The sequence below is a fragment of the Hirundo rustica genome, chromosome 8 (assembly GCF_015227805.2).
Source record: "Hirundo rustica isolate bHirRus1 chromosome 8, bHirRus1.pri.v3, whole genome shotgun sequence".
Lineage (NCBI taxonomy): Eukaryota > Metazoa > Chordata > Aves > Passeriformes > Hirundinidae > Hirundo > Hirundo rustica.
In genome coordinates, this window is record NC_053457.1 from 13,192,469 (window position 1) to 13,206,092 (window position 13,624).

The following is a 13,624-nucleotide window of genomic DNA, read 5'->3' on the forward strand; positions in this document are numbered from 1 at the left end:
ATTAAGCAACTGTTGTCACTGTCATGTTATTTTAAGCGCCTTTTTCAGGTGTTGGTATTGGTTACTTAAAGCTTTGAGATGAGGAAATATCAATGAAACAAGACTATACACTTAATAACAGGACTGAATTTTGTGTTCAGTATATAAAAAAGCAGCCTTTAAACCTCCTTTAGTGATCTCTGCACAATTGTGTAATGACTTGGGGATAAACTTTTCCTAATACTTAACTGCCAATTAAGTAAGATAAAAACCTAGCCATGCAGATGAAAAATATAAAATATCCTAAATGAATACAAGTATTACATAACAGCAACTAATCTGCATATTAATTATAACTACAATAATGGCAGGAGCTAGGCTGATCATGAGATTCTGTTCCAAATCATATTTGGCAGGGGATGATTGTTTTACTTAAACTTTAATTAAGAAATAATATGGGTGGGAGATTTTAATAGAGGTGAAATAAGTAGTATAAATACGGAAATATAGCCATTCAAATGTATTACAGACCTTAATACTTTTAGAGAATCAAATACCAAATAGGTTTGTCATATTTTACTGCTCTATTCTACTGGCAACCAAAAGTCAATACAGCAAAAGAACTGTAGGTTATGAAAACCTTTTCAAAATATAAAAGCTACCTTTCTCCTTCAATTAAGTAAATTGCCTGCTATTTCATTGAGTGCTAGGAAATTTTAAATTATTTTCATATCTTATGAGCAATCACATCTATTGACAAGAAAATTGGGGATAAGGAACATGTACACAATAAAAGAATTCACTAACCTCGATACTTACAAGTTCATAACACAAAATTGACTTTTTCATTCAGCTTTTTGTTTAGTGCTCTGTAGTTCTGTTACTTTCTATAGCAAGATCTGTGGTTGTGGGTGTTTTTAGCAAGGTGTGCATTCATGCACTTTGAAACAAGGGCTGCTGGGTGAAAAGATCAAAAAAGACTGGTTTCATCCTGACTGCCAGGAGTCTAGTGGCTGTTAGGCACCTAATCACCACCTCGGTTTCTTGTCTGAGGGGAAGAGATAATTATACCTCCTTTACTATGAGAGCCGCATAAATTCATTCAATATAAACGTCTACAGAGTATGAAAGCTCACTGTGCAATGCAGAGGACCATGGAGGAAAATCTGCTGTGTGAAGCTTACATGTCTGAAACACAAGCTCTAGCAGTTAAAGGCAGAGAAACTGGTGGGACGAGGGAAGATATGTCATGTGCGTTGTTTTAAGCAGTCTGTAGCTGTCTGGACTGTGGGGCTCCTGGGGGCCTGCACAGCACCCTGGTCAGGGTGGTGGGACAAGGTCCTGGCGTGGAGCCTTCTTGGGGGCCAGCCTGGGACAGCAGCCTGGGGGTCAGGCAAGGGGAGCTGGCTGTGGGATCAGCAAGGCTGGGAAGGATGGGGCTGAATTGGTGTCCTGGGTGTCAGAGTCAGGGGAGACCCTGGGAACAGTGGCTTGGAGATGCATCTAGGTTGCCTAAGCTCCAATGTTGTTTGGAGTCTGGAGCCTGGTTTTCTCTTTCCTGGTTTGTAATCGAAATCCTCATGGTGGTGAAGGCATTTCTTTGGGACTGATCTCTACGGCTCTGTGATGCTTTGGGTCACCAGCTGGCTCCAGCCAAGCGTTGCTCTGCTGGAAACTCCTCGTTCCCTGTCGTACATCGCTGTCCTCATGCGTACATGAGCAGTGAGCTCATTTCTGTAGGTTGTGCTCTGTGCGTGTGCAGCACAGGATATGTCTTTCAATGCCGAGTGCAGAACATCTGATTCACTGTGTCCAAATTTGTCAGTGAATGAGGTCCAGTTATGCAGATACAAAGTAATGTTAAACTTCTGTTGCGTTATTTGCTTGGGAAGTGTAGTGAATTACTGTTGTAACTCTGAATAATTTCTCATCATCAATATAGTAACATCGCACTGTGCTGTAATTGCTAGTAAGAACATGGAGCCTACTTTCTGGGAGGGAAACTAACACGAAAAAAAGAATCTGATTACCCAATTAAGTTGCAATGTTGAGCTTCTCTAGAAACAACTGTTGGTTTCTATTACATTTTTAGCATTGTTCTGCTGTTCTTTGCAGACAGAGGCAATGAAATTGCTGTATTAGTTCAGTTCTACTCTCAGGAAATGCTTGTACCCTTTTGTCCAAGTGTCCTCAAGGCTGTCTCAGGGGTTTTGACTATCACAGGATTGTATTTCTACTGTAGTAATAATCTCATAAACAGCATCAAGCATTTTTGCTTGTATAAAAGATATCCCAAAGGGGATTAATGGCAATTGATTTCCTGCTTAGTGGTCTACAGACAAGTTATCTATAAACCACATCTTTCCAGCTGTCGGTCTGTGCAGAATGCTTGGAACACTAATGTGGATCTAGTGCTCAGGACTTGCTTCAGCATTGAATTTTGCTGCCTCTCCTGTTTTTGTTTAGCATAACTTGTCAAGTATTCAGGAAGTCATTAGTATTATGCTGTTAGCAAAGGCATGCTCATGGCACAGTCTGATACTTTGCATGTGATATGATTTAAGCAGTGTATAATCCACGCTGGCTTTTCCTGTTATTGCCCTTGATGTTTGTGCAGACCCATGGCTGTAGCACATTGCAGGCAGTTCCAGAGCACAACATCCTTACTGCAGCATCCATGAGAGACTGATATAAATTCCAGTGTGTGTGACTCATCAGTGAGCTTGATGCAGCTGAGGCTCCTCTAATTTCTAGCTCTTCATTCTGTGAGAGCCACTTACTGACAGAGTAATTCCTGTGATATATTAAACACTTTCATTGAAACACAAGTTCACTGATAGCATGGCAGCTCCCTGCAGATTCTTTATGATGGATTTTGTTCCCCTCACACTTGATAATTGCTGTCTTGTTGCATCATGCTTCTTAGAGAAGGTTTACTTAGATAATTAATTCTAGTGATAGGAAATTAAAATAGTATGTAAATTATGTTCACACCTAGTATGCATTATTTTGAACTGATACATCCAAAGGTCTTTCAGTTTATGCCTGACAAATTCATTTATATGTAACTCTGTAATTGCATACAGAGCTGTTGTTAATTATGTTGCTTGAACATATAGTATATTTGGTGTTAAGTATATGTTTTGAAGATGTAACATCAAGGACACTATTATTATCTAGTTAGTCTGGTACTTTACAGAACATTTCTCTTTCTCTTATTCTAAAGAGATGAGGCCAAATAGGTTCTTAATTTCACCTAGCAGTGATCCAGGAAGACAGATTTTCTGGTTTTTTATAGCAGTTCTTGGCCCTACCTATGTACTGGCTTTCACAGTCAAATTGCTAAACGTTAACTAACCCAAATGCTTAATTTGCAGGAGGCCCAGAAGATCAATGGTGGTGGAGATACACAGGCAGATGGAGCCTGCAAACCAACAGATGAAAAAGAGGAGAATGTGGCAGCAGAAGTGGGATGGATGACGTCTGTGAAGGATTGGGCAGGAGTCATGATATCTGCCCAGACATTAACTGGCAGAGTACTTGTAAGTTTTCTATTATTTTCTCTGTTTTTATTTTAAAGAATGTTTTTTAAGAAGCACTGTGTCCCAGCATTAGTGGAGGATTTTTGGTTGGTTGTATCAGCACTGAGTCAATCCCAATTTTCTCTGTAAAACAACAGAGAGTGGCAGAGACAGCAAGTGAGAAAAACTTGACTGCCAGTTCACTCCCCAGCTTATTTCACTACTCTGGCTCCATGATTTTGAACTACAAACAGTGGATTTATAATTTCGTATTAGGTGGTAAAACTATAGACCTATTTTATCTGAAAGTAAAATTGTTCTTGAAGAATGGAAGCAAACTTGGAAAATAAGCCCTGTGTTACAAATGTAGAGGGCAGTCAGAACTGTAAGGTGCTTGAATTGGCTATGCAGTGAGATTTGTGATATATTCAATAGACTAATAATGATTTTATATTCTTTTCATATTTTTCTTTATTGGCATAGAAATCCTTCAAACCTGTGAGCAATTACCTATCAAATGGAGACAGATGATGATAATATGTGGTTTAAAGGGAAAAAATACTTTTTAGTTTTTCACTTTATTTAAACATAATTGCTTTAGAGCATTGTCAAATACTAAAATGCCAGGATTTTCTGTGGAGTTCACTGCAGTAAAAGGTGTCTCCTATGTAATTTTGATTAGTTTTCTATTTAGAATGCATATACCTATAAACTGGAAGCTAAAGTGATTTAAAGCCCATTTGAAACTTCAGAGAGTCCTAGTGGAACTTTGTAACTAATTTGGGTTAAACTGAAGAAAGATTTATGTCTTTGATTGTTTACTTTGATTAGGAGATATTTTAGGGTGAGTTGGTTTTGGGCTGTAGAGCAATTATTTGGATGGGGGAGGGAATGGAGGAAAAGAAAAGAGATTCCACTTCATAGTCAAGTCTTCTACAGCAAAAGGTTGAGGTGACTTAATTGTTTGGTTCTGCAAGGAGAGTATTTTGATTATTTTTTCCCTAAGAAATAAATGTTAGTTGCTGACTTTTATCAATAGCTGGAAAGGATGTTCCCTTGCTGCTTTTAGCACTACGTGTCTTCTATGTGCAGCTGCCATATTTACAGTCTTTTAGTGATTGTCATCTAAAAAATGGCATTTTGCACGTTTCCTGGCATCTTCAGCATTAAAAATGAAAAACCTCCAAGTCATGCTTCTAGTTCCAATTTAACTATCAAGGCTAGAAATCCCCAAGCCCAGAATCCTCTGCTCCCACCTCTGCAGTCGGGAATTGCCCTGTGTTGATTTTACTGGGCAATATGTGAACACAGATACAAACCAGTTGTGGCTAAAACCTAATGTACATAATATAAAATGCATTTTACTTCAGTGTAGTGGGAAAACTTACACAACACTGTTTGATGACTTCATTTATTTCTCTGGAGTGTTTTTTTAGAGTTTACCATTCCATTTTATAAGGGACCAGCTGGCCAATGTCACTGGGTTAGGTTATTTCTGAGAGTATATTTATCATCTTGTTAAGGTATAACAGCACATATTGTCCACATCTGGGTTTATCGAGATGTCTAGCCATCTGAGAAATATGTAGTGATGCCTGGAACCTCTTAGTTAATTGTGGTCAGTTTAGAAAACAAGGTGTGTTTTAGTGTAGCGTTTGTCAAATTCAGTATTTGAATTGACAGGATATAATTTATGGAGGATCATTTCCAGAATGGAACATTTTGCTATTCATTTAAATTTTACTTTCTGAGAATATTTGCTAAAGGTTAACTGCTTTAATGAAAATTCATGCTAGGAGGTAATATTCTAATTATTTTTAGATATAGGATGTAGCTCAATCAAATCAATGTTTATGTTGAAGTGTTTTGTTTGAAAATATTAGGAATTAATCATGGATTACTACTAGTTTAACACAGCCTGTTCCTGAAAGCTGCTATATTTCTGAGTTGAAGTGCAGAATTTGTTTTTTCCCCTGAAGAAGAAAGAATTGGTGATTTCACGTTTTTCTGAAATCAAAATGGTATGAGATATCTGCAGCTAAAAGATTACAGTACACTTGTACACTGTGAGAGTTTAAATTAAAATTAATCTTATACATCCAGTGTTTATAAAAAAAGTTTTAAAAAAGTCCAATGAAGATGTACTTGTGAAAAGTTACAACTGAACTTCAGTGCAGTGTGGTCACCTGAAGGCTCTTGTGGAACTGCTGCCTGGTTTTATTTGGGAAGTGAAGGAGACAAGTTAGCTTAGTGTGGAACGCACATCAGCATAAAGTAGATGTTATTTGTGTTTTCTGCTCATGGGAAAAGCTCCTATCATTATTCTTACCTGGACAGGCATTTTCTTCACAGTGACTCTTAGTGGAATGTCAAGTGCTGCTTGTGGAATCCAAAAGGGCTCCTTTTTGGAACTCTCTCTTCTGGGTTCTGTCACCATGTCTTTGACGTGTCTGATCTAGCTTTTAGTTCTTCCCTTAAGCTTATACAACAGCTTTCTGATTTATTATATTAGTTTGTTCAGGTGCTTTGGGAATATTGAAAAAAGTATTTAAATAGTGGGTCCACTCATAGCTGCCTCCTTAATTTTTAAACTTTATAGCTACCTGCAGATGAAGATAAATTCCAACAGCATGGAAAATACAGGGCAACATACATGTTTAAAGGTTATAGCTTTGTAGTGTAGTACAAGATTGAACACTGACATTAGACCATTTGTGCAATTCTCTAGTGAAATAAAATATTTCTGTTTATACAACAGATGTAGACTTGAAGGCCTTAGGCAAGTTCTACTGTAGGCATAGAACTACTTGAAAAACTTGAAGTCAGAGGATACTTTTTTTCCAACATAATTTACAAAATCATGTGTTTTAATGCATCTACTGGAAAGTAAGGGATGCTACTTTTTGTTCATGGTCTGGGTCATTGGAGACAATGAATTAAACTTTTTAATCCATTCAGAGACAAGCACTGAAGTCTTTGATAGAGATGATTCCCCTCCACACTAATTTTCTTGAAAATGTTTAAATCATTGGTGGTTGTGAGGGAAGGAAGGGTTCAGTACCTGAAATGAATGTTGAAAAAATGCAGCCGTATTTGTCATCTCCTCTCCTCCCATTCCATTCATTAGGAGGAAAATTACATTTAAAGACTAAACAAAGAGGAGAAATAAAGACCTTGTTGTTGTTGGGACCATCATGAGAAATGAGAATGGGAGATTTTAAATAGTTAAACTATTGAGTTTTCAAAGCATTTCACAGTCACTTTCATATCATTATGTCCACTGAGTGTTTTCTAGCCTGTAATTCTTGTCTGTAAGGGTTGTAAGAGTGACCTGTGCATGGGAATATATGAATACTGAATTGTTTCAGTATTTTATGTGAATATAATAAAGCACTGAAATAGAAATAGACATTCTTACTGCTTTAGCCGCTAAATTCTATTCCTGACATTTCATGAGTGGTTTAGGCACAAAAAGATATTCACATTGCCCAATTTCATCTGAAGGGCAGGCTTTGGAGAAAGAGATTTGTATAAGGAGATGTCCTTCAGTTTCATACTGGTTTTGTTTTTTTGAAGTAGTGCAGCTGGCTAAGCTTGGTGCCTACAGTTGTGTGGCCTCAATATCCTTTTTTCTTCACACTTTAGCTCTGAGAAGCATGACTAGGACATAATGTTATTGGTGCCACAGCCTTTGAAAATGTGACTTTTGCTTTTAAACAATGTAGATGGGAATTTGACGCATGATTTAAAAATGTGTCCATGTTAAAATGCATAAGCACGTGATGTAAGAACATGCTGATTGAACCGGCACAGTTCTGTCTGCATTTGATGTTGTGTGGCATAAATATAAATAATAATAAAAGGGAAGAGTGTAGTTAAAATCTGTTCAGGGAAATACTGATTTACTTTGAAGTGTTGTAAAATGCTGTAGATGATGGAAGTATCAGATTTCTGAGGTGGGTCTCTCAAGGAAGAATCAGACATGTTCATAATTAATCTGAAGATGTGGGAAATTAAACATGTTTATGAAATGATTTTTGCTTCCTGAAATTATATCACTTGAGTAAGAAGAAAAAGATTTCCTTAATTAGATGGAGTGTTTGATATACAGAAGAAAGTAATATCTGTGTTGTTGAATTTGACAAAGTTTAATCTATGGAAAGCTGTAGACCCTTTACTGGATTTCTGAAGAACTATTAAAAAATGGTAGAGGGCCTCACTACTCATTTGGGGAAAACCAGTGGAACTTTATATAAGTATTTATAGTAAATTTTCCTGGGAAATATGTGTAGGTTTTTTATATGCACTTTGGTTTTGTTTGCTTGCGTGTTTTGGGGGTTTTTTTCAGTATTTTTCACAACTAGATTTGTTCTTTCTGCTTTTTATTTACTTTTTTTTTTTTTTTTCCCTGAATGAAAGGACTCAAGTTCTTTGACAGTTGAGGGGAAAAAATCCCCACAACCGTTTGAGATAAGTAATAGTTGTCTAGCTGCCATAGTGAAATTTAACAGTACAGAAATTATGGGGTTTCTTCCTGTTTCCAAAGACTGTAACTGTTGTCTCATTACATTAATGAGGATAGGAGCTCAAAGGATAGTTTGGTGTTTGGCAGATAAGAAATTGGAAAAGCAGGTGTTGTTGGTATACATACACATTTTTTGAGAGTTTTCTTGACAGTATCAGCTGTTTCACTGGATTTTCAGAGCAGGAAGAAAAACCTTGAGCAAACATGAGTATGCAGCATCTCAGAATTTAAATAAGAAGTTTAATAAGTTTTCTCAAGGGTAAGCAAAGCTCTCATAAATTTATTTCTTTCTTTCAATTGGGACCCTCTCATCCTGGAAATGTCCTGTAACCAGTCTTCCTGTGAAATTACCATACTTTTTTTTTTCCTGAGTATCTGTTCTTATGATGCAGTTAAACTGAATAGGACTTAATTTAGAATAAAATATACTAATTGACTAGAGAATGGAAATTGAATGCATGCTCCAGTGATTTAGTCTTTCATACTTATAGTATTCTAAGTATTCTACTTGTAGTATTCATACTTACAGTATTCTATTTTTATGAGTCTAAATATGACATTAGTTTTTCAGCAGTGGAGCACATGCATTCTTTTATAAAATAATTTGTTCTGCATTCTATTGCCTCTGAGATTACAATTTCTTTTTAGTTAGTTAAGCAGAGTTTGGTGGGACTTACAGAATCCCCCAATCAGGCAAAAATAAATGGTGCCCTATCTTCCCTTTAGCTGTGGTCTGTGTTTCTGAACTTAGAGGAGAAAGGGAAAGTCTTTGTCAGCTTCTAGATGTGTCTGTGCACAGGCAGGAAGCCCAAGATGTTCCATGCCCCGAGTGGTACGGTGTGGTTTTGTTTGTGGCCCACCCCTCTTCCCCCCACCCATTTTAAAAAAAATTTTTTGGTTTTTGTTTTGTTTGTTGCTGTGTTTTTTGTTGTTGTTGTTATTTTAGTTCTTGGAGATGAAAGGAATTATGTATGAATTTTAGATTATATACTATTACATTTGTATAAAAGCTCCCTTTTCCTCATGGTGGTTAACAAGTAAGAGCAATGACATAAGGATGAAAGGGCAGAGTCTTCTTGAGTTGGGGCATTTGTTAAGAGACGGTGCCCAAACTGCTGAGCATGTACCTTGCAGTGTGTCAGTGTGACTGCACAGATCTGATCATTGCAGATGTTCAGAGATTGTTATCAGCTGCTTGTCAGTGTTTGGTACTTACCTACCTACTGTTCCTAGGGATTTAGGGTTTAGGTTCTGCTCATCTCTGTTGAGAAATGAACTTTGTCTCTTAAGTTACTTTTAGTCTTTCATAGGCCTTGGTGGCACATAAATGAATCCAAGAGATGAGTTCTAGATTGCCTTAATCTGTGACAATGATGTGGGCTATTTCCAGGGTTTCCATAGGAATAGGAACAATGTTCTCCATGTAAGTTCATGAGATAATGATAATGGAATAGAGTAGGAAGTGTTGAGTAAGTCTTGTTTGTTTCTATGGTAACTGCAGCTAGTTTAAGTTCCAGTTAAGCATTTTCTGAATATATATTTATCATTGACAGTAGCAAGGGGGTTTTTTTGCAGTCTGTTTTGTTCTGGATCAAAGGGTGGGCTTCTGCCCAGAGTCTTGTGAGAAAGTTCTTCTATTGCACGTCTTTAAAAGTGCATTATTAAATTGTGCATGTAGGTGTCACATTTAGGTGTAGCATTCCTGATTGTCACTGTACTTTGAATTTTTTGGAAACTGCTGTAGTTTCAGTGGACCTTGTAGGTAAAGAAATGATGTAGTGGTTAAAGTAAAATAATAAAAATAAGAGCATGCTAACTACCCCATATGAGGTGGTATCTAGGACCAAGATGCCAATTTTTTTGTCTGCTGTGACACTGTAATATGGGAATTAAGGTAGCTGACTTAAATTCTTTCACCACCAGTTTGCTTTTAGTATTTTCTTCTTGGCATCTTTTGGACAACACTTTCAGGTGCGTGGTGATCCTTGGAGTGTCCTGTGCGGGACCAAGAGTTGGACACAATGATCCTCATGCATCCCTTCAAATTTACCATATTCTCTAATTAGCTTATGCGAATCTTCAACTTTATTTTCTGTGAGGAGGTTTTCTGTGAATATTATGGCTAATCAAACATAAACAGTATTTTTTCTACTCAATTTTACCGGTTTGAAATACTGCTGTGTGAAGAATGGGTTAGGTTAGCACTGGTACGGTAAATTAAATCTGGTAAAATTAAATGTACTGGTAAGATTAAATCAAGAAAAAAATCCCAGTATATTTCATAAAGAAATGACATGAAATATACTCAGAACTGGACTTAAAACATTGCATTTGAAGGTAGAAAAATAGAAAATCAATTTATGCATCACACAGGCAATTTATCTTAATTAAAATTCCTAATTTTTATAGGCCTCCTTTTTGTTGTCCAGATCTCACTGTAGCCTGGTCTACCTTATTTCAGTCAGGTTATGCTGTGGAAGCTGCTATGGCAGCTACCCACTGGGAAGTTATCTTCAGACTGTGGGCTGTGCTGCAGTGACTTTTGTGACCTCTAGATAGTTGACCACGCTTGCAGAAACAATTTTAACAGTATTTAAAAGCGTGAAGCTTTTCCTACAGTGAGAATAAATATCTTCTGCTAATATTTCTTGCAAGTCCCACTTCTTTTCTTGTCTAAATTAAGGTATCCATGGCATTCTGTCATTAAATTGAAGAAAGGCAAACACATTTTAAAATAATGTGTCAAGTTTTAGATGGTGTGATTATTTGGAGAAAGTCAAAAACATGGTTGCTATTCAGATGGTAAAGCTGGTTTATATAAACTTCTGTTATACAAGTCTTCATTGTTAAAAAATTGTTTTAAGACTTTCTCACTGTTAATAACCTGAATTGCTGTATGTGTGTGTCAAACATAAGTAAAGTTTTTACTGCCTGTTTCTTACATAAATCTAGAATGAAAGTGTGTAAATGCAGAAATGTGCTGTCTGGTAATGCTGTGTTGATCCTCGTGATAAGAGTGTGGTACAGGGGAAATTCACCTTCCACCTATGGGCCACTGGCAATAGACAGGTATTGAACAAAAGATACTAACACAATTTTGCATATTTATCAAGCTTGCTGGAGGAGACAGATGGCTTCCCCTAAGGCATTTGTGCTGTTCCTGTGTGAAGGCCTCCTCTGATGATGCAGTTGATAATATTGGAAATTTATGGGGTTTTTTTCTTTGTGTTTAGGACATTTGAAAAAATTGTGCTTGTAATCAAAACAGTGATGTGATAATGAATACTTTTGAAGATATTTCTGTGTATATATTTGTACAGCTCTTACTATCAATGATTTGTTCTGAGGTGTGGGGTAAATAGAACAAACTCCTGAACATGTGATAAAAACAAAAATTTACATTTTGATGTAAAGTTTTCACACACAGTATTGTCTATTAAAACCAGTTTCCTTTTCTTTCTTGTATTTTTTTTTTCTTTTTGAAACTGTTTTTAAGTGTTTTGAATATTCTCAGGTTTCTTGAGAAACATTGTCAACACATCCTGGTGTCAGTAGTTTTGTGTCGCTCCTTAAGTTTGCGTTGTTTTGGCGCAGGAGATTGCTCTCTGCTTTAATTACTGCTTTGTTTCAACTTCAAATGCTGCAACAGAGACAACTTCAAAGCTTACTACTAAAGCTGCAGGAAATCCCACTTTTCCTGTAAAGTCTGATGTCTGTATTGGTAAGGTTTGGAAGGCTTGGTTCCATCTGAAGTAGTAGTGACACTGTATTTGTCTTTCTGAAAAGGGAACAGGTAATCTAATGGTAGAAACTAGGATGGAGAATTTGTCAATTAGAAGTAAAAATCAGGGAGTGTTAACTGCCTGTTCTATGTGTTTCACCTAGAAGCTCTCAGAACCTTCCATAAATCCACAGCAAAATGCAGTGAGTTTAAGGAGAGACTTCCTTGTCTGCTTGAATGATCCTATTCCTCCTTCCTAGTTAGTCTCCATCCTGCAGATGCTTTCCTTTATCTTGAGATAAAGTTAGGAGAAATGTTTTGAGTAGGGAAGATGGGCGAAAAAGGGAAAGAGACAGAACTTTTCAGAAGTTTGGAACAGTCCCGGTGGCTCTTTCAGTCTTGCGAAGACTGCTTCTATTCATCAGAGCTATCTAGGCTATCGGTGGGTGAAAAGGCAATTTCTGCAATGTAATGCCATGCCTTCGTATGAGCTATGGGTTTGCTAGTTGTGACTGTGAAGAGGGGCTCACAAAACTGACTTAATTGAGGCAGGGTAAATATAGAATGGGAAAGGAAATACCTGATTCTTCCTCTGTTTCTGGTCCGAACTTAAAAAAAAATAAATATTTCAAACACAGTATACTTGTTACTGCTTAGACTGGGGATACCACTTGGGAACTGAAAGTGAAATGTGGAACCCAATCCTGCCTTGTGTGGACTGCATGCAAACTAAGCCATCCAGTTCTGTCAGATGCCCACAGTCCCCTCATTGAAAAACATGTAACTCCTACGGACTGTTAAAAAAATCAGTTTGTGCCTGTCAGGGGTAAAATCTTGCAGAAATTACTTCAGTAGAGATGAGTGGATTTTAGTGAGCCATCTGATTGTTGTGATACACAAAATGTGATACTGTCATGAGCCTGCTGCAGAATATTAAGCTCTTGGTTCTTGTCAGCCATTATATTTAATTCTATAACATGTATTCTGAAGGTGCTGGATACCTGTTGAGAAAGTATAGCTATGTATCTTGGTAACAAGTTTGAGTATATTGTCAGCAGTTCAGTGACAATGCAAAAGGTTTGTATTATCCCTGTCAGCTGTTTAATTGTGGTTTTTTTCCTTATTTTTTAATCTGTTCATTATGAGAAGGGAGTAAGTCTAGTCTTGCAGCTCCAGATGATTTGTTTTTGATTTTTAAGTCTAGCAAACTCAAATGCTGTAAGGTTGAATTCAGCCTTAGAGAGTGCGGCATCAGGGCAGTTGGCACTTGATCTGTGTGGGCTGTCAGTGTCATTATGGGACAGTCTGGATGGTGTTCCATGCTTCCAGTGTCCTGGCCGTGGGAATGCCTGGAGAGTGTTCCATGCTGCCATTCCTTTTCCATACTACAGTTTAGCACCCATGCCTATGTAAACAGAACTTGGACAGTCAGTTCTATTGTTTCAGCTAAATCAAAGAATTCTACTTTCTGCTGTAAGAAATTCTGCAAGATACTTCTTGAACATTATAGTAGTTTTCTCAGGTTTATTTTTTTCAAGGCTGCAGGTTTGTGTTTTTTGTTCTTGATCATCAACAGAGCAAATTTTGTCAATGATGCTTATGTCTGATGTGCTTCAATGAATGTGATCAAGCTACACAGTGTCAGACAAGGTTTGAAAGCTGTTTTGTGCTATACTTAGAGGATTTTAAAAGACTATCAAAAATAATGAAGTAGATGTGAATCCAAAGTTTTTTCCTATTACAAAGCAGCAAGATAAATCAGCATGTATAACATAAAAGGTTTGCATATCATAACAACAGAAAAGTATTGGAGAAACCCTAGGTATTTTTATATCAGTCTGTAAAAAGATTTAATAATTTCCCTATAGATTACATTTT

At 37.0% G+C, this 13,624-nt stretch overlaps 1 protein-coding gene across 21 annotated transcripts in view; it reads left to right on the plus strand.

The window, feature by feature from the left end:
• The window catches only part of KCNMA1 (potassium calcium-activated channel subfamily M alpha 1), a 434,865-nt gene that overhangs the window by 115,973 nt on the left and 305,268 nt on the right, over positions 1-13,624 (plus strand). For all 21 annotated transcript variants that reach the window (XM_040071955.2, XM_058421618.1, XM_040071957.2 and 18 more), the window contains exon 2: positions 3,357-3,521. In XM_040071955.2, the coding sequence (XP_039927889.1) occupies positions 3,357-3,521 (165 nt within the window). The remainder of the gene's footprint in view (positions 1-3,356; positions 3,522-13,624) is intronic.